General features: G+C 44.1%; 1 protein-coding gene across 1 annotated transcript; it reads right to left on the bottom strand.

The window, feature by feature from the left end:
* Positions 1–18: 18 nt before the first annotated feature.
* On the bottom strand, positions 19–7,524 carry LOC119321598. Its single transcript, XM_037595209.1, has 5 exons — positions 7,462–7,524; positions 6,839–7,238; positions 938–1,401; positions 679–831; positions 19–570 (listed from the first exon to the last, which is right to left on the bottom strand). Exons 1-5 carry the CDS (start codon positions 7,522–7,524, stop codon positions 187–189), a joined length of 1,464 nt encoding a protein of 487 aa, XP_037451106.1. The 3' UTR covers positions 19–186.
* Between the last annotated feature and the right edge of the window lie 17,106 nt (positions 7,525–24,630).

Below are 24,630 nucleotides of genomic sequence, written 5' to 3'. Positions count from 1 at the left end.
GTCCATAGATACAAATACTTGAGACTAGTGGCAATACAAGTTCCAGTTGACCATATAAAAAGAGTGTGCAGGGCATTTCTCGACTGCCAAATAAAACAGACTTTGATAACATAGGAGCTACACAGCAAACACAAACTGTCCAGGTCTATACTCTTGGCCAGCCCTTCTCAGATGACATACACGAATTCAGCCAAAGTAATGCAAACCCGGCAAATGAACCCTTACACGCAAGCTGATCCCCATGTCCAATATGTTCGCAGGCGTGGCCCGCTGACAGTTTCTCCGCAGAAATATGCGCTTCCATGCCGTGTGCTTACAGTGCTCGCACGCAGGCTTCTCATACAAGTATATGTCCTCCAGGGCGGCCGATGCTTTCATGACACGTTCGACGCAATTCACAACCTTCGCCTCCCACTGAAACCCAAAGACCCTGAGCACAGACAAATTGCGGTGCTTGAAATCAGATGCAGGTGCTCTCCATAGTATGTGCGCATCCTTCGGCTCGTTGCTAAGCCCATACTTAACCCTCTCTTGCTCATCCACTGTCATCTCACATAGATGGTCCCACACCTGCATTTTGGCAAGCAAGATTTAGAATGTAAGAAAAAAAACTAATTTAATGCGCCCGGGAAGCAGAATTAAAGGGGAATTGTTTGGAGATTAGGTACAAAACTTTACCTTGATGCATAGCTCCTGAAGAGATGGTGCACCTTGGAGAATGAACATCGTCCAAGTCAGATCACATTCTTCAGAAATGTGGGTCAAAGTCACATGCCTTAATTTGTGGAACACCTGCCACAATTGATTTGGTTCTTCTGGTTTAACCCAGATCTGCAGAAGACAAAAGTATGTTTGTTAACCTAAACAAGAGAACTTAGCGCTGGCGAAAAGAGGGAAACTTATAGATGACTAAAAGACTATTATCGCCTTCACTAACCTTTTCACACAGAAAGTTCAAATTCAGGTGGCTTATGGTGGTTTTGCCAAGGAACTCACTTAACTTGAGCACCTTATGCCGTAAACGAGCCATATGAGTGATGCTCAGTGTCTGGAGCAGTGGGACATAATCTAAAGACAAAGGATCATGCTCACTGACCCACCAAGAAAAAGTCAGCACTGTTAGCTTTGGCAGCCACTTAAGATCAACCCTCTCAAAATTACACCTGACAAGCTCGAGTTCACGGAGCAGTGGGTGTGACACTTCTAGCAAAGACAGGAACCCCATGTCGCAGTTAAACAGGCGTAGGAACTCTAGTCGCTTGCATATACTGAAAATTTCAGGGATGCCCGATGATTCACCTAGCCTCAGATTTTCTAGCTGGAGTCGTGCAAGACCACTGAATGCGTTTGGACAGGCATCAAGAAATGACTTGAACTGTTTCCCGTAAGTGAGAACATCATGTGACGATCCACACGAACAGATCGCACGAGGGGAATGGGGGAGAGATTCAGAGAAGGGGAAAGTAGCTTTACTGGGATGAGAAGAAGGTTCAGATACAGAGAGATGACAGAGAGAACACAATACACACACACATGTCTCACGCGCCCACGCAGGGGCAAGTAAAGTAGCCTCTCGCGACTCTGTCCCGATGCTGACTTGGCCCGATGACTTGTTCCTCCTCCTCCTATTGGCTGATCAGGTCCACCGTGGCACTAGTGGGTGCAGGTGTGACATTTCCCCCTCCATCAGAAGGAGCGTCACCTGGCGCTCCGGCCGGCTCTCTCCAGATTGCGGCGGCCGGGAAACGAAGCTTGAGCGTCTCGAAATCCTCCCATGTCACGGCTGCGGGTGAAGCGGAGTTCCAGCGCACCTGAACTTGAACCAGAGCTGCGTCGCCGCGCTTCACCATGCGTCTGTCGATGATCTCCACGGGCGCCGTCTCCACCAGAGTCAGGTCCGGCGGCTTGGGCAGCTCAGCGAAGACCGGCGTGTAGTTGGGCGTGTACGGCTTCAGTTGGGAGACGTGGAAGACGTTGTGGATGCGACTGTCCGGTGGCAGAATCAATTTGTAGGCGAGAGTCCCGATCTTGGCCTCCACCTTGAATGGCCCGAAGAATTTGTAGGCCAGCTTGGCGCAGGGTCGATTGACGACGGAGGACTGCGCGTACGGCTGAAGCTTCAGCAGCACGTCCTCGCCCACCTGAAAGCTTCGTTCCGTGCGATGGCGATCCGCCTTCTTCTTGAAGCGTTGCTGAGCTCGCAGCAGTTGCTGACGAAGACGGGCGGTGTGCGCGCCCCAGTCCCACTGCTCATTGTCGAGGACCGGCGCCGGCTTGTCGTCCCAGAGTGCTGTGGCCCCCAAATTGGGCTCGGTGCCATACAGAGCTTTGAACGGGGTGCAGTTAAGAGAGGCGTGGAAGGAGGAATTGTACCAGAATTCAGCGGCCGGAAGCCACCGGCGCCAGCGACTGGGGTCGTCGTGGATCGCACAGCGCAGGTACATCTCCATGCATTGGTTGACCCGCTCGCTTTGGTCGTCCGTCTGCGGGTGGTAAGCCGTAGAGTACAACAGCTTGGTGCCTGCGGCCGCGAACAGCTCGCGCCAGACCGCGCTGGTGAAGACGCGATCGCGGCCGGAGACGATCGAATTTGGCATGCCGTGGAGCTTGACGACATTGTCCCAGAATGCTCGCGCCACCTTGGTGGCGTTGAATGGGTGACGAAGGGGGATGAAGTGGGCAAATTTGGTAAGGCGATCGACTACCACCATGATGGAGTCGTATCCTTCCGAGGTCGGCAGCCCCTCGACAAAGTCCATCGTGAGCTCCTGCCAGGGTGCCGTGGGAACAGGAAAGGGAGCCAATTGTCCAGGCGGCCGGTAGTGCTCGTGCTTAGCCTGCTGGCACACCAGGCATTGCTTGACGAAGTCGTCGATGTCGCGCTTCTGCCCAGGCCAGAGGAAGAGCTTCTTGACACGCTGGTGCGTGGCGGTGATGCCGGAGTGTCCCCCCACCGCACTGTCATGGAACGCACTGATGAGCTTTGTGCGGAGTGTCGTGTTGCTGCCGATCCAGAGCCTGTCACCGCGGCGAATCAATCCATTGTGCAGCTCGAACCCCTCCTCGTCTGGGCTGTGGATGGCGAGGCGGGAGAGCATCTCTTGCGCTGTGGCATCCGTCGCGTAAGAATTGGCGACCTCTTGCACCCAAACTGGCTGGCAGAGGGAGAGCGCAGCCACGCTCAGTGCAGCGCCCACCCGCGACAGAGCGTCAGCTGTCCCGTTGTCTGCTCCTCTTCGGTACTGAAATGTGAACTGCAACCCCACTAGTTTGGACATAGCCTTGCGTTGCAGATCTGTCTCTAGTTGTTGGTCCCCCAAATTGGACAGGCTTTTGTGATCTGTAAGGATGGTGAATGGCCCGCGCTGAAGATAAGCACGCCACTTCTCCACGGCCATCATCACTGCAAGAAACTCTTTCTCATATGCAGACAGTTTCTGATTCCAAACACCCAGTACCTTGCTGAAATATGCCACCGGATGACCCTCATGGACGAGCACCGCGCCGATGCCAGTGTCACATGTGTCGGTCTCGACTACGAACGGCTTGTCAAAGTCCGGCAGAGCAAGAACAGGTGTGCTTGCCATGGCGCGCTTGAGCAGATCGAATGCCGTTTGTGCTTGTTCAGACCAGGTGAAGCCCTTCTTCGTCAGTAAGTTGGTGAGCGGCTTGGCAATGATGCCATAGCGTGCTACAAACTTTCTGTAGTAGCCAGTTAAACCGAGGAACCCGCGGAGTTCAGTGGCTGTCGTGGGCACCGGCCACTGCAGCATCGCCTGGGTCTTGTCGGCGTCCGTGGCCACTCCTTCCTTGGAGATGATGTGCCCCAGGTACTCAATGCTATCCTGCGCAAAGGAACACTTCGAGGCCTTGACGAACAATTCATGCTGACGAAGGAGCTCAAACACTTGCCTCAGATCCTCGACGTGCTCTTCCAGGGTGCCACTGAAGACCAGAATGTCGTCGAGGAAGACGATGACGAACTTGCGCGCGTGCTTGCCGAAGATCGCATTCATCAGGCACTGGAAGGTTGCCGGTGCGTTCGTCAGGCCGAACGGCATCACTCGAAACTGAAAGTGGCCATGGTGCGTTTTAAACGCGGTCTTGTGCTCGTCTTCTTCTCGCATACGGATTTGGTGATAGCTGGCGCGGAGGTCGAGTTTGGAGAAGTAAGCCGCGCCGGCCAGTTTGTCGAGCAGTTCGTCGACGATCGGCAAGGGAAACCGGTTCTTGATGGTGATGTCGTTGAGCCGCCTGTAATCGATGCAGAAACGCCAAGTCCCGTCCTTCTTCTTGACGAGGAGAACTGGTGCCGCGAAGGGACTCACACTGTGGGTGATGACGCCGGACTGCAGCATTTCGTCGACTTGGCGCTTGATCTCATCCTTTTGCAACGGCGAGTACCGGTACGGCCGCCCGTTCGCCGGTGGTGCGCCTTCCACCAGGGTGACTGCATGATCATACTGCCGGTGTGGTGGCAGTTTCTTGGGGTCGCCAAACACGTCGGCAAAGTCTTCGAGGACCGCTTGCACTGCTGGTGGAGGGGGTTTGTCCTTGTCCGTGCTCGGCGCCCGCCAGTCCACGACTGCCATGTACCAGATATCGTTCCCGGCGTGCCACTTGGCGAACTGATCCGGCTCGATGTAGTCGATGTTGGTAGTTGTGCCCTTGGGTCGAACACCTTGCAGTGTGACGGTCTTGCCCTGGTGCGCGAAGGAGATGGTCTTGTCCAGCCAGTGACAGTTCATGGGGCTGTTTTGTTCGAGCCAGTCCATGCCCAGCACGCCGTCGTATGCCCCGAGCGCAAGCTGGCGCATGTCCGTATTGAGTGTGTGTCCTTGGTACCACCACTGGACAGCCGGGATCATGTTGTCGCAAACCAGGCGCTCCCCATTGGCAACACGCACTTCCACGGGCGGCAGAGGTATGCCAGTGGCCTTGATCCGTTTCGCGAACGCCTGGGATATGAAGCTGTGTGTGCTGCCCGAGTCCACGAGCAGCAGCATCACCTGATTTCCCACCATGGCGCGAAGGCGGATAGTGCGCGGTGAGTCCTCGCCAGAGACCGCATGGGTGGAGATGAGGCAACACTCCGGTGCAGGTTGCGCCGGCTCCGGTGCGTCCAACAGGTCGAGTGCGTGCATGGCATCGTCAGTGAGCACCTCGCCGTAGTCGCCCACTTGGATGGTGAGCAATTGCGTCTGTTGCTTGCAACGATGCTCGCGGGAGTATCTGTCGCCGCACTTGAAACAGAGCCCGTTGGCACGCCGGAAGTCGCGGAGTTGACGCTCGCGAGCGAACTCGTCGTTGGCCGGCCGAGTCACTGCTGCCGCTGCGGGTGGTCGTGGGGGAATCGCGGCGGGCAGAGGCGGGGGCCTCCCGGCTGGGATCGGTCGAGGGCGTGGGCGGCGCACGTCGTTTTCTTCCTCCTGAATGCGAGCCAGCACCGAAGCGCGCGTGATACTGGTCGGAGCCTGAAGGCGTACCGCTGCGCGAAGATCGTCCCGTAATCCGAGGAGGAACTGGGTGATGAAGAAGCGCGGGCTCAGCGAGGCATCGAGGGCGAGTAGATGGTACATGTGAGCTTCAAAGGCCGATCGATACTCCGCCACCGTGCCGGTTTGCCGTAGATGCAGCAGCTGATTCATCTCCAGTTCGAACTCCTCCGCCCCAAATTCTTCTCGGATCGCCGCGCAGAAAGCGTCCCAGCCCAGAGCACGATGAGCCTGACGGTAAGCCTGAAGCCAGTGGGCTGCCTGTCCTTCGATGTACAGCGTCGCCGTGGTCACCCAGTTGTGTGGCGGCACGCGGTACAGCTCGAAGTAGGCGACGCAGCGATCGATCCATAGGTACGGCGCGGAGCCGTCGAACTTTGGAAAATCATGCTTGGGAGGCTTGGTGAAGTACTCCTCTGGCCGTGGCATCTCCATGTCGTGGTGGCCCGGAGGGAAGTCCCCGTGGTGTGGGCCGTCCGCACGCCCCCCTTCGTGTCGGAGTTGAAGCAGAGGAGGGCCGTTGTTGACGAGGCGGGGTTGCGGCGCGTGTGGATCCGCCGGTGCCGCCGAGGAGCCGGTGAGGGGGCCGCCCCGGGGTGTACTTGGTGGTCGGCCGCGCGGCTAGGTCGCTGGTGGTGGTGGTGCGGTGTCGCGCTGCTGACGAACCTCGTCGACGTCTGCCTGCGTCAGATCCACCTGCCGGCGCAGGTGCGCGAGATCGACGGTGACCTGCTTGTTGAAGGCGAGCTACGCCTCCGTTTGCTTGTCGCCTACGATTTTGCTCTCGTCGAAGCGGGTGAGCATGGACTTGATTTCCTCCGATGATTCGGCCATGGCGAGAAGGATATGCTTGGTTTGTGCGGAGGGTTTGGAAGGGGGCGCCGTCCGGCTCGGTCGATCTAACCCTGCTTGGGATTTTGTGTCGATTTGCCGGAGCAAATCAACACCCAGAGCAGTGGATGTTACAGATCGATCTCGTGGCAGAGTGGGAGGAAGAAAATTTCTGGCCGGGATCGCAGGAGGCTCTGATTACCAGTTGTGACGATCCACACGAACAGATCGCACGAGGGGAATGGGGGAGAGATTCAGAGAAGGGGAAAGTAGCTTTACTGGGATGAGAAGAAGGTTCAGATACAGAGAGATGACAGAGAGAACACAATACACACACACATGCCTCACGCGCCCACGCAGGGGCAGGTAAAGTAGCCTCTCGCGACTGTCCCGATGCTGACTTGGCCCGATGACTTGTTCCTCCTCCTCCTATTGGCTGATCAGGTCCACCGTGGCACTAGTGGGTGCAGGTGTGACACATCATCATCTGTGCATCGTCTGCCTTCCTTCATTGTGTAGAGAGTTAACTCTCGCTGACCCAACCTTCTCCGTTACCATGGTGTTGGCAACAGTCTGGCCAATACTGAGAGTTCCATCGCCCAAGAAGAATCGCACACACAGGAGGTTAATGGTGCATAGACTTGTAGTCCTGCTTTCCAGCATGCTCCTGGTCGCTCCAAGCACGGTGGCATTGGCCCGAGCAACATCATCACAGGTCAACCCTCTATTGCGCACATCATCAAAGGGACCAACTGTTAATAAAATTTTGGGGAGCATAGTAGGGATCTCCTTCCACCGTCTGGCGAGGATTCTGGTTGTGGCAGCATCTGTGATGTCAAGTCGCCCTACAATATCGAGCAACACGCCATCAGGCAAATTACTGAGCCGGTCCAATTGATCTTCTTCCTCTGCCTGCATTTAGCATGGAATAAAATCAGAGTCGATTTCTTGCAGTCTCTGCTGAATGCTATGTTTATTCGTGTTTCCAGAAGAAAAAAATAGATGTAATTTTTGGTGCTTTCCAACAGGTTTCTACTAGTACTACGATTCCTACTTTGTAACTGTAAGATGTAAGACGATTTAGAAGAAGAAATATCTCTGGAAAAAGGGAATATCTACAGGATAAGTAACTCACCAGATTGGCTAGCGGGGACCATCGGTTATAGCTGCTGAGGCCCTTGATGGACGGTTTGCCCATCGGTCACTCTGAAACTTGATGTCTATGGAGTCTCCTTAAAACTGGCGGTTTCCGCCGTGCCGCCAGTTCAGATTTATAGCGGTCTGATGTCAACCCGGAGACTGAATTCGAAAGAGGGCCTGCTTCTCATTGTAGCCCGGAGATTTGAAAAGGGAGGCGATTCGATTTCCGACTGCGGCTCAGAGAGGAGCCGCTTCATTGCTTCGATTGCTGCTTCTTCTTCGATTGGGGACCGCAGCCCCAAAGAGGAGCTGCTTATTTGGGCGCCTCTGCTCAAGCGCCGCTCGATCCTCATTCGAGAGGCCTCCGACGGCGAAGGCGGCGGCGCATAACTCACCTCCGATCCCTTTTTCCCGTTTGTTAGGAATTTCATAGGAAAAAAATCCGTAGGAGACGTTACAGTTGTGTATCTTTTCAGCGCTTTCAGACCATAAACATTTTCAGCCTTTGGATCTTTACTTAGATGCATGTCGGTCGTTCGATTTACTGTCAACTCCTCTCTCTCTCTCTCTTTTAACCTAGGAGCTTTATTGATTATACTCAGAGGTAACACATTGGCGGGTGAAGGGATTTCAGAGCAAAGTTAATCCAGAGACACCTTCGACAAACCTCACTCGCTTGTTCAGCGCGGAGGTGGTGCGAAGGTCGCTCGGGGATGCGAAAGAGAAAGTTCAGTGCGGCAGTTGAATGCCCGCACGGCTCGCAAACCTCTTTTTACTGGTACCGACCGGTGGATTCTAATAAACCAATAAAATGCTGCCACCTCAAAAGCTGTGGGACCACATGCATATACAGGCCAAGTATTCTCATATTTACATGGCTCGTATTTTCCAGGGACAGGGCCCACCACGTGTAATCCCTGCTAAGGAGTCCACGGAAAATCCTATAGGACGCTCACTGCGTCGTAATGTCGAGGCTTCGGGCATTTCCTAACGGGCGCCTTAAGCGCCCGTTTCTTCTATTTCCGCAAACGGGCGCATACCCCCGCGCGCGCTGGGCCGACCCGTTTCCTTCTTTTTTTTTCTGTTAAAAAGCTGCAGCAAAAACCGTATTTCCAATGTGAGGGCTCGAACTCGTGATCTCTCTGTTGAAACAGCTGCGCACTAACAAACAGACCACCGTATAGACTATGCCCTTTTACTTATTTTCGTTCTTTTATTTACGTAGGCTGCGAGAGTCCACTAAACCAGCTTTCACTGCTCGTTGATTTCTGGGCGTTTTTTTTCTTTTTTTTTCTGGTTCGTTTTTTCTTTTTCTTTTCTCATTTTCCTTTTTTATTTTCTTTTTAAAATTCATGAAATTTTAAAATTGAATGAACTTTTATAAAATCGATGAACTTTTTTTAAAATTCGATGAAAATTTTAAAATTCCATGAACTTTTTAAGACGTGAACAATTATTGAGAACATGAACAAAAATTTATATACGACTAGAAATTTTCAAATATACACTGAACATTTTTTTGGTATACGATGAACAATTTTTAACTACACATCGAACATTTTTGTGATATACATTGAAATAACTTAAAACATTTTATACATTTTTTTGATATAAGATGAACAAATTTTATACATTGAACATTTTTGTAATATAATCTGAACAATTTTTAACTACAAATTGAACAATTTTGTGATATGCGCTGAAAAACCATTTAAATACCCATTGAACATTTTTGGGTGTACACTGAACAATTTAAAATGTTGAACAAAATTTGAAAAAGTGAATAGATTTGAAAACTATGAACACGATTTGTAATCTTGAACAAAAAACGAAAAATACATTAAAAAAATTATAATTCGCAAATCTAATAAATAGCGATGATGGATTGGTCTTAAATAGTTCGCGTTCCTCGTAGTCGCTGGTGCTCACAGGTTGTAGTGGTTAGCAAAACGGTTCTCGTGTTGTAGCCGTAGGGCCTGAGTTCGAGTGGCTGTATCGATCGTTTTGTGTGTTCTTTTCGCGAGACCTTTTTTCCTTCTACTGCGTGCGGTGGGCCGGCCCATGGGGTGCGGAGTGTGAGCGCCAGCTGCCTGAAGGAACTCCCGAGGCTTCGCATAGGGGATTTGCGAGCGAGCGATGCAGTGGGCTGGCCCATTATCAAGCGTTCTATCTGTACCTTTTTTTCTTCCGGTTTTGGGAACCTTCTAGAAGGTTCCTGAACTGGTTTTTTCTCCTGATTTTATCCCTTTTTTGGTTTTTCATTTTTGACTATTCCTATTTTTTATTTTTTTCCTGTTTCTTTCTTCCTTTTTTTTCTATTACTTCTTTGTTTTTCCTTCAATTCAATTTTTTTATGAAATGTTCCGACTTTATTTTTTTTCAAAAATTAAAAAATTGTTCACTTTTTTCAAATGTTCAAAATTTCACAAATTTTAATTTTTTTAGGATATTCCAATCAGTAATTCCATTTCAAAAATTGTTCGCAAATTTAAGAAATGTGCATGTATACAAATTTGTTCGGGAGATTCAAAAAATGTTCCCATCTTAAAATTTGTCCAAAAAATTGAGAAAATTTTCATGTTGTAAAATATTGTTTGAGGTTTCAAAAAATGTTCCCATTTAAATAGTTTCTCAGAAATTATTAAAAAGTTCTAATTTTCAAATTTTGTTCAAGAGTTTCAAAAAAATTCAATTTTTTTAAAATTTGTTCGTGTTTCAAATTATGGTCTGGAATTTGAAAAAATGTTCACGTTTCAAATTTTGGCTTGGAATTTCAAAGAGATGATCCAGTTTTGAAAAAAATGTTCGTGTTTTAAAATTTTGTTCTAGATGTTCAAAAAAATGTTCGTGCTTCAAATTTTGGTTTGGATTTTCAAAGAAATGTTCCAGTTTATGAAAAAAATGTTTGTGTTTTTAAATTTTGTTGTAGATGTTCAAAAAATGTTCGTGTCACAAGTTTCTATGGAATTTAAAAAAATCGCATTTTGTATTTTTCTAAATTTTAGGAAAGTTGTGTTTAAAAAAAGTGTTCATATTTTCAAAAAAGTTACTGTTTTTTGAAAATGTCTGATTTTTCAAAAATTTCTTCACAACTTTGGAATTCGTTTGTGTTTCGTAAACATTCGCATTTTTTCAAACACAATTGGTTTGCATTTGAAATTTCAAAAAAATAGTATCGGCGCTAGTTTTTATTTTTTTGAGAATGGTATCAGCGCTAATTATGGTTCGTAAGTATTTCGCGCAGCAAGTTATACAACAATGTACACTAGCTCAACTGGTACTAGCACCTTTTCGCGAGCATGAGATCCAGGGTTTGATTCTTACAAAAGCCTCAATTTTTTTAGTTCGACTGTTGTTCGCTAGTTTGGGCTAGCCTAGTCGCGTCGTCCCCTGTGCGTCGGCGCCCTGTTGGACGCAATGAGCGTCCAGTAGGAGGGAAAATCCTATTTGACGCATATTGCGTCAAAGTGTCGACGTATCGCACACCTATCGTCTGTAGTTGGGCCGGCCCTTTCTCTGGTTTTCCTCTTTCTGACGATCAATTCCTTCGTCCCCGTTCCGCTTCTTCTTCCATCCCCATCCCTTCTTCTCCTCCCTGTTCTTCGTTCGATACCTATTTCTCCTTCTCTTCCTCCCGATTCCTGATTCTTCGTCCCCATTCCTGCTCCTCCTCCAGCTTCTTCTCTCCCGGGCGATAAGTGGGTGGCTCTTTTTCATCCGCAAGCTAGGGTTTGGACTTTTCTCTTCTTATCCTGATTCGTGTTATGTTGTCTGCTAGGCCCTTCCTTCAGTGCCGCATATCACAAGAGATGCTAGGGTTTCAAAATGAGTGGGGATTTTTTTTTCTCCCATGTGGTTTCCTGTTTCCTCTGTTACGAGAGATGGTTTGATTCGTCCTTTTTTTATTCTCAGATCGTGTGGGGGATGTTAATGACAACAGATATTGCTACTGATTTGTGATTGTTGCTATTGGTTGGTCAGATCCGTCGGCGCCGCTCTAGTGTCATGCTTTTTCCCTTCATTTTTTGGGGTCCGTCCCCGTGCTAATCTATCCATCTTGCTATCTTTTTTTTCATGTGTGCAAGGCTACAAGCCCGGTACAGATCAAACAGACGAGAGGTTGATTTTGAATCCTACAGGGTGAGGTAAAATGTTGTAGCACCATCTCTCTCTCTCTCTCTCTCTCTCTCTCTCTCTCTCTCTCTCTATATATATATATATATATATATATATATATATATCATATTTTATAGTTGGAAATTGTTCATACAGTGGGTTGTTTGTCATTTTAATAACTTTTGTTCTGCTTTTGAGGACAAAACAAATATAATTTGTAATACGATGTTAGTTGAAAATTAAACATGTGTGTTCTTGCTGAACCGTGTCATCTAGTGGTAGCCAGTACTTAGCTGAAGTTACTTGTCTCATTTTCAACTGGACATACTATGGATCTGTGCACTCGTATTTCTTTCCATGAAACTTATTAAGGAGGTTAATCACCCTCATAGATGTTTTGCTCCCATACAAATGTATAAATCTCAACCGTCTAGTACAAACGCTAGTTCTCGTTTGCAAATTAAACACAAATGGTGTATCTAGAACCTGAATTTTATGGTGAGATCTGTAGATAGCCCCAATGAATATGTGCACCTGTATTTCTTCCTACTTGAACTAAGAAATTGCAAATTTTCACACGGACATGTCCGGAAGAGTTGAAATCAAGTTAAATGATGCCATCTGGGCTGGTGGGTACCAATCGCTGGTTGCTATAAATCTTTATTCTAGTAGTTGTTTTGTTATATTATTATTTTTCCATCATGTGTTGTATTTCCTTTATTTCAACCAATTTTTTTATAGTTCTTATTTATCACCCTGAGTTTTGTTTTCTACCTTTTTTCCTCCTAGAGTATCCATATGGATTCTCTGGATCTTAGAACAGGAATCCCAAGTCATGTTATCAACTATGATGTGCCCCAGATGTCACATATCCAGAATGATGATTTTGTCTATATATCTTCGGGGGATTTCAAGAGAATTTCCAAGAAGTTATTCACATATGACTTATTTATTAAATGGATTCTGCTGGTTACCTTTTTCCTTATGAGTTTTGATTGGACACTGGGTGGACAATAATCACTACAATGCATACTTTTGCACTAGTTAATTATCTTCCATAACACATTAATTATATCAGGCTGCCCAAGATACTGGGAAACTCACGGCGTATGTGTCGTATTGATGTTCAAGACATTACAAGGCGTTGTATTCATCTTTTTTGGGCATTACGGATCTTATCTTTTTTGTTTCATACCTATGTCTATTCAACATAGTAGTAGACACACATACAATATAGTTTGTGTTGCCATTAGCACTAGCCCTTCTATCTTCAGTTTTTATTATCGAATTGATGTTTTCAAAATTCTAGAATAAGTTTTGAAGCACAAGAACATTTATGCCTTTTGAGAACATTTTATAACTTTGAGAACAAATTTTATACTCAAGAACAATTATCAAATTTTCAGAATTTCTACTCAATTCTGGAATACTTTTAAAAATTCGAGAACATTTTTCACATTCAAAGATTTCTTTCATATTTTGGGAACATTGACATTTCTATTACATTTTTTCAGAATTTGGAACATTTATAATATTATGAAACATTTTCTATACTTGAGAACAAAATCAAAAATTGGAGAATGATTTTTTAATCTGAGCACATTTTCATATTCAACTACAATTTTCTTATTTGGTATTTTTTCCGAATTTAGAGAACATTTTATGTTCCAGAACATTATTTATATTAGTGAACATATTTCTTATTGATGAACTTTTTAAAAAATTGGAAATATTTTTATATTCAAGAACATTTTCCATAGTACAAGAACAATTTTACAAAGTTTAGATTTGTTTTAAAACCAAGAACATATTTTGTATTTGAGAACATTTTTCTCATTTGGAGAACATTTTTTAAATCCGAGCATATTTTCTGTATCTGAGAACAAATTTTAACTTCTTGAACAATTTTTTATTCAATAACAATTTTCAAATTTTGAGAACAATTTATATATTGAAGATCATTTGTATACTCAAGAACTTTTTTCATTCGAGAAAAAAAAATTGGAGAAATTTGGGAACATTTGTTGTGAACCAAACATTTTTTAATTCCAGAACATATTTAATAATTTTATGAACAATTTACTTTTTAAATTATAATAATATCATGTATTATTTTAAATGTGTTTTTATGAATATATTTATTTGGGAACAACCGGTTTTCTAGGAAGAAACACACCTGAACAAAAAGTAAACTGACCATAGTAAGAGAAAATCGCTGGAAGAGGTAGTCATGCTTTATTGCAACGAAACAGCAGCATGAACCAGCGTGTGAACTCGAAACAGGCAAACAGCAGCAAAGAAGAACGAAACGGTGAAAAAAAGGGAAACAGTATTGGGCCAGAATCCTACGAAGCCTGCCAATTGGCACTCTGTGCGAAACGTGGTCAGTTTGACGCATAAAGCGTCGTATAGGAGCTCTCGGAGTCCACGACCGTGACTGCAATGGGTGTTGTCCTTTTTTTACCCCACTAGGTAATTGCCCGTGCGTTGCAACGGAAACATAAATATTCTAGTACTTTCGCAATAAATGTGTGTGACATAAACCTTTAGGATGTCTAACACATAAACATTTTTTTATAGGTAAATTACTCTTCTTCTAATTTCACGCACTATATCTGCCTCGTTACCTATGTCAGTACTGCATCCAGGCCGTAGTCCCCCGACCACCCCACCAACACACTTTTGGTTTCGAAGATGTATCATGTAGTTATGCTATACCATTTCATGTTTTGCTTTTCATTAGCAAGGTGCATCTGAGGTTTCCAAAAGCATCATGTGATAAACTTCTCTCTCTCTCTCTCTCTCTCTTATCTCCTCCCTCATCTATCTGTAGCTCCTTCCCACCTTTCATTTAACCATCTTTCTCTCATGATTTTTTTTATATCTCCCAAAGTGAGGAGGGGGCATGGTTGTTGTTGCAAGACGCCACCACAACACAGTGAGGCGAGAGGATAGAGGGAGATTGGACTTTAAAATGGACATATACCATCCAGAACTAAATCCGTATTAGCATCACTCACCATCACGCATCCATGACACTTTTACAAGGTACACAATTGTCAACAATTCCGTAGAGACTCATAACGAGCTTTGAAGTTCACCAATGCAAGCCCGCAAGATTCTTCCGGATACATATATGTACATTCCTTAAGGGAAATTTAGCTACAAGTCTCATCCAAATGTAGCATAGATATCTTGAAATTTCGGTCAAGTGAATAATTCAGAATTTTATTGTCGGAAACCATATTCATTTAAACCATCACGCATGCACGCACGCTCTATTATTTATTTTGCCTTTTTCACTCAAGTAGAGCATCACTACATACAAGTCGAGGACTCTGTCATTTCCAAGACAATTTTAAAATATATCATTATGAGAAAAAATCAAAAAAAAAAAAGACAGGCGTCGACAAAGATAATCGTTTTCAGAAATTTTTAAGACTAATATCTTAAACATTCTCTGAAAAAAGGTGCAAGAATTACATAAATGCATATCATCTCCAATTTTGTGTACCAGCAACAAATAAACTTAGATATTAATTTCCCTTTTAGAACATCCATGTTATTATAGTATTCTCCTTTAGTGAACGGTAAGCTCCAATTCAAAATCAGGCAAGTAAACTGGTACAAAGAGAAATAAGTTAGACATATGTTGTAGCATAAGATTACAGTGAAGAAATTGTAAAGCAATATCTTCTGACGATCATTGCAGAATTTCTATCATTCCTAAACAATAAGATACTGATGGATATTTTTGTACAAATCTCGTACGAAAAGGGGAATCAACATCAAGATGTTCTTCCTATGCTTGAACAGCAAGCTCCTTGTTGGTTTATGCATCAAGAGGCAATAAGCTTCAAAGAGTGAACAAATACACCAATATATCAGAGGTCATATTCCAGGGAATAGCTTAATAAAAAACATTTGAAAGTTATAAAAGCAAAATTCAATGGTATGACTGAGCAGCTTGCTATGGTTGATTGGAGACAATCTTCAGGACATGAAAGCAAAAGCTACAGAGAGTTTGTGACATTGTTGACACCGTTGCTTACCTTCTATGCTTCGAACAAAAAAGGGAGTAGCTGCTATATATTTTGCTTTGTTCTGTTTATCATTGGATAATGTTACAAATGAGTCGTACACATTTGAAAATTTTATTTACATCATGGCACTCTGCAATTATTCCCGAGACTATTTATCAATGGTGCTTGGCTGAAACGAGAACACACAACAGAGTGCACAACTGGAACCGAAAATACAATGAAATGGAATGGAAGGAATTTATATAGATAGAACATCCTGATGAACAAGCAACCATAGCCAACATCTTTCTCAAATAGTCACTTTGGAACCCGGGTGCATTGGAGCCCTATTTTTTGAACTGTGCCAAAATGCTATTTTGAAGTTTCAAAAAATTCTGAAAACAAATCAACATGTTTATATGAATGTATATTACACATGTGTAAATTTTGATGCTCAAATAAGTAACCATGTGAGTTACACAAAAATGACAAAATCCAGATTTTGGAAAGATGAACAGTGCATGCACTATTCACTATTTGGAAAGCGCCATTTTGTCTTTTTTGTATAGGTCGCATATTTACTTATTTCATCACCAAACTTTACACATGTGTAATATACATCCATATGATCACGTGGAATTTTTTTCAGAATTTTTTGAAACCTTAAATGTGATTTTCAAAGTATTTAAAATAAGGTCCTCCAATACACCCGGGTTCCAAAAATCCACTCTCACATCTTTCCTCTCTACTTGATCTAGGACCAGACGAAATTGCACATTGCACCACGAAAACAAAACCCAATCTCTTCCCACATAACCAATGGCCGATAGCAGCATCAATCCAAACTGTCTTTCATACACGAGAACAAGAGTATGCGAATCCATGAAAGGAGAATGGAAATTGAAGAATACACTGACCTTGGATTGGATTGGACTCCCCGTGAAGAACACATGACGTCCTATCTCATCTAGTGGCGAATCCAGGAAAAAAATGAAGGGTGGGCTCAAAGTTGACGGCGAAAAAAACGGAACGTTTGTGTGAAGAAAAAAAACATTATCTCCTAATTCTTTTGTCCAAATAGGTCTGAGCAGTGGAGCCTTAGCGTTGTCTCGCTCTCGTGCATGCGTGCCCACCCAATCGATGTGCTTATTCGCTAGATTTCTGTGGGCTGATGGTGAAGTGGGCTGGGTTCATGAGATTGGGCTGCTGGGCTGTGACGAAGAGTAGTACTAAATATGTTTTTCATTCTTTTGGAGGGTAGGCTGAAGCCCTATGAAGCCTCGCTACTGGACTCGCCACTGATCTCATCCATCCATCCATCCCTCCCTCCCTCCCTCCCTCCCTCTTGTGTGCGTGGCCTGTGTGGGGTGGGGGGTCTCTCTCTCTCGTTCACTTGTGTGCGTGGCCTGTGTGGGGTGGGGGATGGAGGAAAGAAAACGATGAGATAGAAATATGTTCCATCGCCGGCGAGGCACTTGTAGAGACCGTGAGGCGGCAGGGTCGCAGAGGATGCGGAAGCGCATGGAAAGGAGGATCGTCGAGGTTGCAGCTGGTAAGGACTCGGTGGTCAGAGCGGCGACACGTTAGTGGAGGTTGAGTCGATCAGGGAGGACGTGGGCAGCGGCGGAGGGGTATCTAATTAACGGCAATGGGCGGAACAGCACAAGGGATCGATGGTGGGGCGACATGAGCGTGATGCCTAGGGTCGGCCGGCGGCGCACTGGTGGGATGCGGCGAGTCCATAGCTGGAGGCAGCAACCGTCGGCGAGGTGCGGCTGTGGAGGTCGAGCGGCAGAAAAGGAGCAGAAGGACGGGCTGAGGATGGGGGCAATGGGGCTGGGCGACAGCGCTAACCCTAACGCCACCGCGCCAGACCGTCTGCTTGTGTTGTAGGCTGGCTCACGGGGGCTGGGCTTCGGCCCATGTGCTTGGCGAAGCCGAGGAGAGTGCTACGACTGGATGACGAGCGAACGAAACGCTAGGTTCGACGAAACGTAAGAGGGGAAACGGAACCCTCCGTTTGTTTTAGATAGTAGAGATTCCAAAGCAGCTAATTTAATAATCAGTCTAAATTAGGAAATCTAATTAGATTAATATTAACCCTGTTTTCTAATTTGATTTCACTTAGAGATATTTTAAAATATATTAATAATTTTAAAAACTAAATCCAATTATTTCAAAGAACCACTTCCAAAAATCTGAAAATAATTGATTTCGCTCATTTCAAAAACTAATTTTAATTCTTTCAGAAAACAAATCTCACTCATTTCAAAATACTAATTTCACTCATTTTCAAAAACTGATTTCAATAATTTCAAGAACGCATTTTCACATTTTCACATTTCAAAAACTAATTTTAATTCTTTCAGAAAACAAATCTCACTCATTTCAAAATACTAATTTCACTCATTTTCAAAAACTGATTTCAATAATTTCAAGAACGCATTTTCACATTTCACACATTGAAACAAATTTTGGCCATGTAAACAGATTTCACGTGCACTATAGATAATGGATCATCCTTGTGACATGCAAATGGATCAGGAGAAGAGGAAGGCGAAGTCGTACAGCGAGCACAAGGGTGTTGAGTGGGAATCACCTACATCGAATTTCAAGCACCACCGTCGGACCAAACTAATCATCTTCTGTTTTCAGTCTGAAGACTACATGGTGAGTCATGGCAGGCGTGTCTTGAAAGCGGCGGTGAATCTAGGGGATGTGTACCTGTATGATAGACTGACATGCAGCAAGTGCCGAGGCGTGGAACCTCTAAATCCGATAAGGTTCCCGGAGACAAGTAAGCACAGGTGTTGGGTGGAGAAGCAAATCAGAAGGGGTATCGAATCGCTTGCCACAATCCACTTCCCGACTACTGCTAAAATAAGGGAGGATCATGTTTCAAGGATAGTGTAGTGTTTTCCTTGGAAGATTCTTTGTGTGGGTTCTGAAGGCATCAGAGGCAGTTTAGTTAATGTTGTAGTACTTGTCTAGAGAAAGTGGTCAATTCTGCATATGGTTGTACGCCATGACTGATGGCTAAAAGGTTTTGGTTTTGCTAATGGTCAGGTGCCTGGAAAAAAGTTTTGTTACAGTCGAATCTTTTTTATCATTTTGTTAGCGTACGTAGAATCTTTTTTATCAAGGCAGCAGTTTTTTTTTGAAAGAACTCAAGGCAGCTTTTTTTTGAGGGAAAAAAACTCAAGGCAGCAGCTGCCGGCTCGGTTTTGTTCTAGCTGTCCTTTTCTTACTCCTACCGTGTAACAGCCCATGTACAAAGGTTACTACTTACTAATGGCTGGCTGGAGCAGCCCACAGTCCATCAATTAATTACTCCCTCCATTCTAAAATAATTGAAACGAGGTCTTTTTTCCCCCTAATTTTGACCAAGTTCCTAGAATAATAAGCAAATATCTACGATGTCAAATATATATAATATCAAAATATATGTCATAATGAATCTAATGAGCTAAATTTGGTTTTATATAGATGTCAATATATTTCTGCATATACTCAAACTTTACGAAGTTTGACGTAGGACAATGCTAGAACTTCAATTATTTTGGAACGGGGGAAGTATTGAAAAGTGCGTGTGTGTGCACGCGCGTAAGCATGTGTGTGGTTGTTAGTGTGTGCACGTATGTGCATGTGTTGATCAGAGAGAGATATGAGAGGTGACACCATTGACATGAGATGGAAACTAATTTTAATGGGTTAAGAGACGATTAATCGTCAACATTCTTATTGTCTTGTTTGAACACAGAGTATAACATGGAAGTATATATGCGAGTTATATTATTATTTTATTGTTTTTGCATATTGTGGACAGTACAAGTTATATGCATTTTTTGTGTGAGTATTTTGTCATTATTTCTTTTAAATTCTTTTTTCATTTTCTTTCTTTTTAAGGGAAATACCAATGCACTTAATTCACTCTCTAGAATAAATTTTTGATTTTTTTTCTTTTTCATTTCTGTTTACCGAAAACAAGGGCACGACAAAGAGAGCTACACTAATATATGCATGTTTTTTCATATTACGGAACAGTGCAAGTTTCGTGAAATTTCTATGCATACTTTTGTCATGATTTGCTTTAAGTTTATTTTATTTTTTAAAAATTCTCCTTTTAGGTAGTACCATGTCCTTTATTCATTCTGCCTTAGAATAATATTTTTGTTTTTGTTTTCGCATTATTATGTCTTAGTTAATACTGATGTTTATTCATTTTTTGTTGACGTGTCATGAGACAATTAGGTTTTAATGTGAACACTAGATGTAACATAAAAATATACACACTTAAGTTTTGTGTAACTTTGTGTGCGCATCATATTGTTGTCTGAAATTGCATTACTATGCTTATTTTGTATATTAAGGAACAATGCATCTTTTTGCCGATTGTGTGCAACTTTATGTCATACTGTTGTCTGAAATTGCATTACTATGCTTATTTTGTATATTAAGGAACAATGGATTTTTTTTGCTGATTGTGTGCAACTTTATGTCATCATTTATTTTTTATTTTTTGGGGGGGTTAATACCGATGTCCTTAATTCATTCTTCCTTAGAAAAACATGTTTTGTTTTTAGTATTTATTTTGTTGAGTGCTTCAGATTCGAAAGATCATGCACTTGAGACCCATTCATGCATGATTTTCTCGGAAAATAGGATGCAAAGATGTCAAAAAGTAGGATCCTTTTTTCCTCTATATTCATGCATGGTAGTAGATCGTGAAGAGAAGCAACCAACAACATGCATGCCAACATAGAGTGGGCTGGCCTTTGGCCTTGTTTGACGTACATCAGCCAACCCATCACCCGTATGAAAATAAAAAGACTGACAGAAAAGTAAATTTCAGGCACCTGATCCTAGGTGCTCCCAAAAGGTTTTTCAGTTTTATCTACTTTTGTGGTTGCAATGACTTGCTTGTATAACTAAAAGATTACCTCGGGATGACATTGGATTAGCTGTCAAGGTGAGGACGAAATACAGACATGTCACGGCCATCCCATGTCGCCGGCGCAAGGCATTCCACCAAGCAGAACGACGAGAGAAGCTTTTCCGCCTAGGAAAGGTGCCATCTATGGTCGGGGATGCAAACGATCTCAAGGTCGACCTTGAAGGGCACAATGACTGGCTCACCACCGGTAGAAGATGCCGCAATGGTCTCATGTGAGAGAGGAAAAGCGGTTGGCTACGCCATACCGATCCTCCTCTGTTGGGCCTTCTACTCTTTTTTTTTGTTTTTTACTAGCATGTATGCCCAACGGGAGGGATAATTGATGAGTCCATCAAAATATCCACCAACACGGTCCAACAACATCCGAATGGTGCCACCCTGGGTATTATAATCCCTTTGCGTTATTATTCTCTCCTTCCTTGTTTTTTGTGAAACTCCTTGCTTTTTTGTGCTCACTGATCACGCTTTGACTAGTATAATTCTTTTGGGTTATTATTCTCTCCTTCCATTATTATGCCCACTGAATCTGATTCATAATCTGTTTAGTGCCACACATCTCATTCCCATTAAATCTAAGCCACATGTCAGTCCATCTCTGTTTCCTTATTCTCTTATTAATTCTCGAGGCTGCTTATTAATTTTGAATTGCAGATGTATATAAATCAGTAGAGCAGGATGCAAGAAAGCAAGGTGGTACTACTTATTAACGAAACAAACCTTCTATTTTATACAATGACATGTTAGCTCGGTTTGTCCCAACCTTTGGCTTAACCCACAACAATAGGAGTTCGATCCCTCGTGAAGATGCTTATTTGTTGCCTCATTTGGCTCCATGTAATTTCTTTTGGCCGGTTTCGTTGTTGTTAAATCTAGTAGAGGAGGTCCAACAATGAGAGAAATGGTTTTTGCCTCCTCTAGGCCGCACGTTGTATTATAAAAATCAGATGGATCTCAAATGATTGGAGAAAGCGGGTGGGTGGATGCACCAAAAATTTAGAGAAACACACCTTCCTTTATTAGTAGGTATAGATTAGTAACTTGTCATACGTAATTTATAGCTCGACTTGTCTACTTTCTCTTCCTTGCATGCACATTTTTCTTGTTTGTCCTTCATCTATTGTGCAACAGATTCTGATGTCTCGTCGCGTCTGTGATGGTAGTGTGGTCTCGATTAATCAAGTTGGTTATTTGTATTAAATGTCGGTATATTTATATGGGCAACATCATCGTATTCAACAATTTGTTCTTCGATACTAGTGCAACTACTTGCCTAGGTCGGGGTGATGCCTCGACGATATGCTTGACGTGATTGTTATGTCCAAGGATTCACACTAAAATTTACAAAGGAAAGATTAAGAGTATGTTTTTCACGGTATTTAAGAGTAATGTAATTACCCAACCTTCACAAGGTGTGAGAGCAAATATGTCTTGTTTCTAAAACATGGCAATATTAGAAGAAAACAGAAAATTGAAATATGTACACGCATGGTGCTTGTGTTGGCGGATGGAGATAACCTTTTCACCACGCTAATAGTTTTTCTTGTGGTGGATGATATGTTTCATAGCCTGACCAAAAGTTCTCCGCCTCCAAGCGCCGGCCAGCACGATCATCCACGTAGCCGTGTAGGTGAAGTCAACACAACGGCGATATCGTCGGGGTCCAGGAGCTCCCCCGACCTGTAGTTGTACAGGACCTGTAGCTGTAGGACTGAAGCACAAGATTCTCAGGGAAACCATGAGCATCGCACGTCCGTGAAGCCCAACTATCGGTGGCTGGAGCATGAAGGACAAGCAACAAGGTCCGGTGAGGCCTCGTTCAGTAGTGGCAAGAAGACTTGCTCTGCAGCTTCTATGCAACTCTACGACGCCCGAGCAAGCTTCCGGTGCCAGTGTCGTGCTTTCACTTGCGCGGCTGGGCCGGCAGCCGCAACCAAGCCGGCTGGCGTATGGAGCTTGAGGAGCCAAGGGCGGGATAGCCCCTGGACTCCGACGATGTCGCCACGGTGGTGATTTCACCTACGCGGCTACGTGGATGATTGTGCTGCCCGGCACTTGGAGGCGGAGGACTGCCGTTGCGGCGTATAACGCCGGCGTGGTTTTCCCCGGTTAATAACAAGATACTTGAGGGGGAGGAAGGAGAACCACTAGATTGGAATGAACGGCAGATTTAGAAGCTACAGCACCTATGCAGTAATAACCGTACTGCAGAGGAGCCGAATACGTTGCATACCATGGAAGTCTAAAAACATAAACATAAAAAATCATTAGGGTTTTAATACACCAATACGTAACTATAGGATACAAATGATGATTATTGGATTCATGTTCTGCAACGTAAAAGCCTATTTACGAAATGTAGTACTGTGTGTCTTGGTAGGTATGGAACCCAGAGCCCTATTGGATTCTTTCATTCTTGGCGGAGTCAGGTATCCACTCAGAAGTCATTTTTATTTTATTCATGCTAGTACTATTATCTGCCAAACATATTTAAATAATGTATTTGTGTATGTAAATGCATTGGGCCCATATTTGAGATGGTTCATCAGCCACTGCACTTCTTGCCATGGCCAAGGGTTGGCCCTGCCTGCAGTTAGCGACCTCTGCACTGTCGAGAGGCGCTGATTTGAGCTAGCGCTAGGGGCAAGCAAGCGCCCTATAGTCCTTCATGGTTGGCGAGTCAGGTATCCACACAAAAATCTTTTTTATTAGTGTTAGTACTATGATCGGCAGAACATATTTCAATAATGTATTTGTGTATGTAGATGCATTTGGCCCTTGTTTGAGATGGTTCATCGGTCGTTGCACTTCTTGCCTTGGCCTAAGGTTGGCCCCGTCTCCAGTCAACAATCTCTGCATTGGCGAGAGGCATTGATGGGAGCTGCCGCTAGGCAACTAAGGAAACTCAACAGGAAGCGACATCAAGGACTCACTATTGTTGTTAGAGTTGTGTCAAATATTGTGTATAAGATAGGTTATAGTTGGACTCTGAGTAGTGTTATGTTTACATGGTATGGAGTCGTGTTCTAGTAGGACACTTGTATCCTAAGCCTCTCATATAATGTGGGGGTAGACATACGATGTAACCTATGCCAACATAATAGCACATGCACGTAGGGGGAGCCGGCGGCGTGTGTCGGCGCCCGGGCGGCTGGGGTGCGGTAGTGCTTGGTCCTCAGATGATCAACTATGTGCCTCGAATTAATTCTAACAGTCGTCCAAGTAGATCTTCCTCGGTAGCCATCACCAAGGAGAGAAGTAGCAGTCCTGGTCCTTCCCCAGTTGGATCTTCATATGACCTCGCCATCTTACAGCGACATGTCGTTGATGCATGGGAGTCTCCAAAACAGTCATGTGTCGCCCTCAAAAGAAAATTATAAGCCTCATGAAATCATTACCAAACTTAAATTATACTCCCTTCGTTCTTAAATATTTGTCTTTCTAAAGATTTCAACAAATGACTACATACGGAGCAAAATGAGTGAATCTACACTCTAGAATATGTCTATATACATTCGTATGTGGTAGTCCATTTAAAATCTCTAAAAAGACAAATATTTAGGAACGGAGGGAGTAGTATGTATGACTGACCGGAGATACCTGTGTGTGGGTATGATTTTATCACATATGTAACCTATGTATAAGTATCACAATTAACAGTAATCATGAAGATATGAGGGGGAACTCATCATGTATCGGCATCGAGCACTCATTGACGTCGAAGTATATCTTCCTCCGTAGCGCTCGCCAAGCAGAAAAGTTGAAGCCATGGTCCTTCCTCGGTCGGATCTCCGTCTACACGTCGCCATCTTGCAGCATCATCTCATCGATGTACGGGAGTCCCAAATACAATCATGTGCCATTCGCAAAAAAATTATTAGCCACATGAAATTCTAACAAATCTTTATTACAATATGTATGACTGACTGGCTGGCGGTACCAGTGTTTGGTATAATTTTCTTATTTTCATTCTACGACATATGCAACCTAATCATGAAGATATGAGGGGACACAAGACTTTTTCTCCATTGTAACACTCACCACCAAATTTTGTTCACAATTATTTCAAGGTGTG

This window comes from Triticum dicoccoides, chromosome 6B (genome assembly GCF_002162155.2).
Source record: "Triticum dicoccoides isolate Atlit2015 ecotype Zavitan chromosome 6B, WEW_v2.0, whole genome shotgun sequence".
In the NCBI taxonomy this organism is placed as follows: Eukaryota; Viridiplantae; Streptophyta; class Magnoliopsida; order Poales; family Poaceae; genus Triticum; species Triticum dicoccoides.
This window is presented reverse-complemented; position numbering and strand designations above follow the sequence as displayed.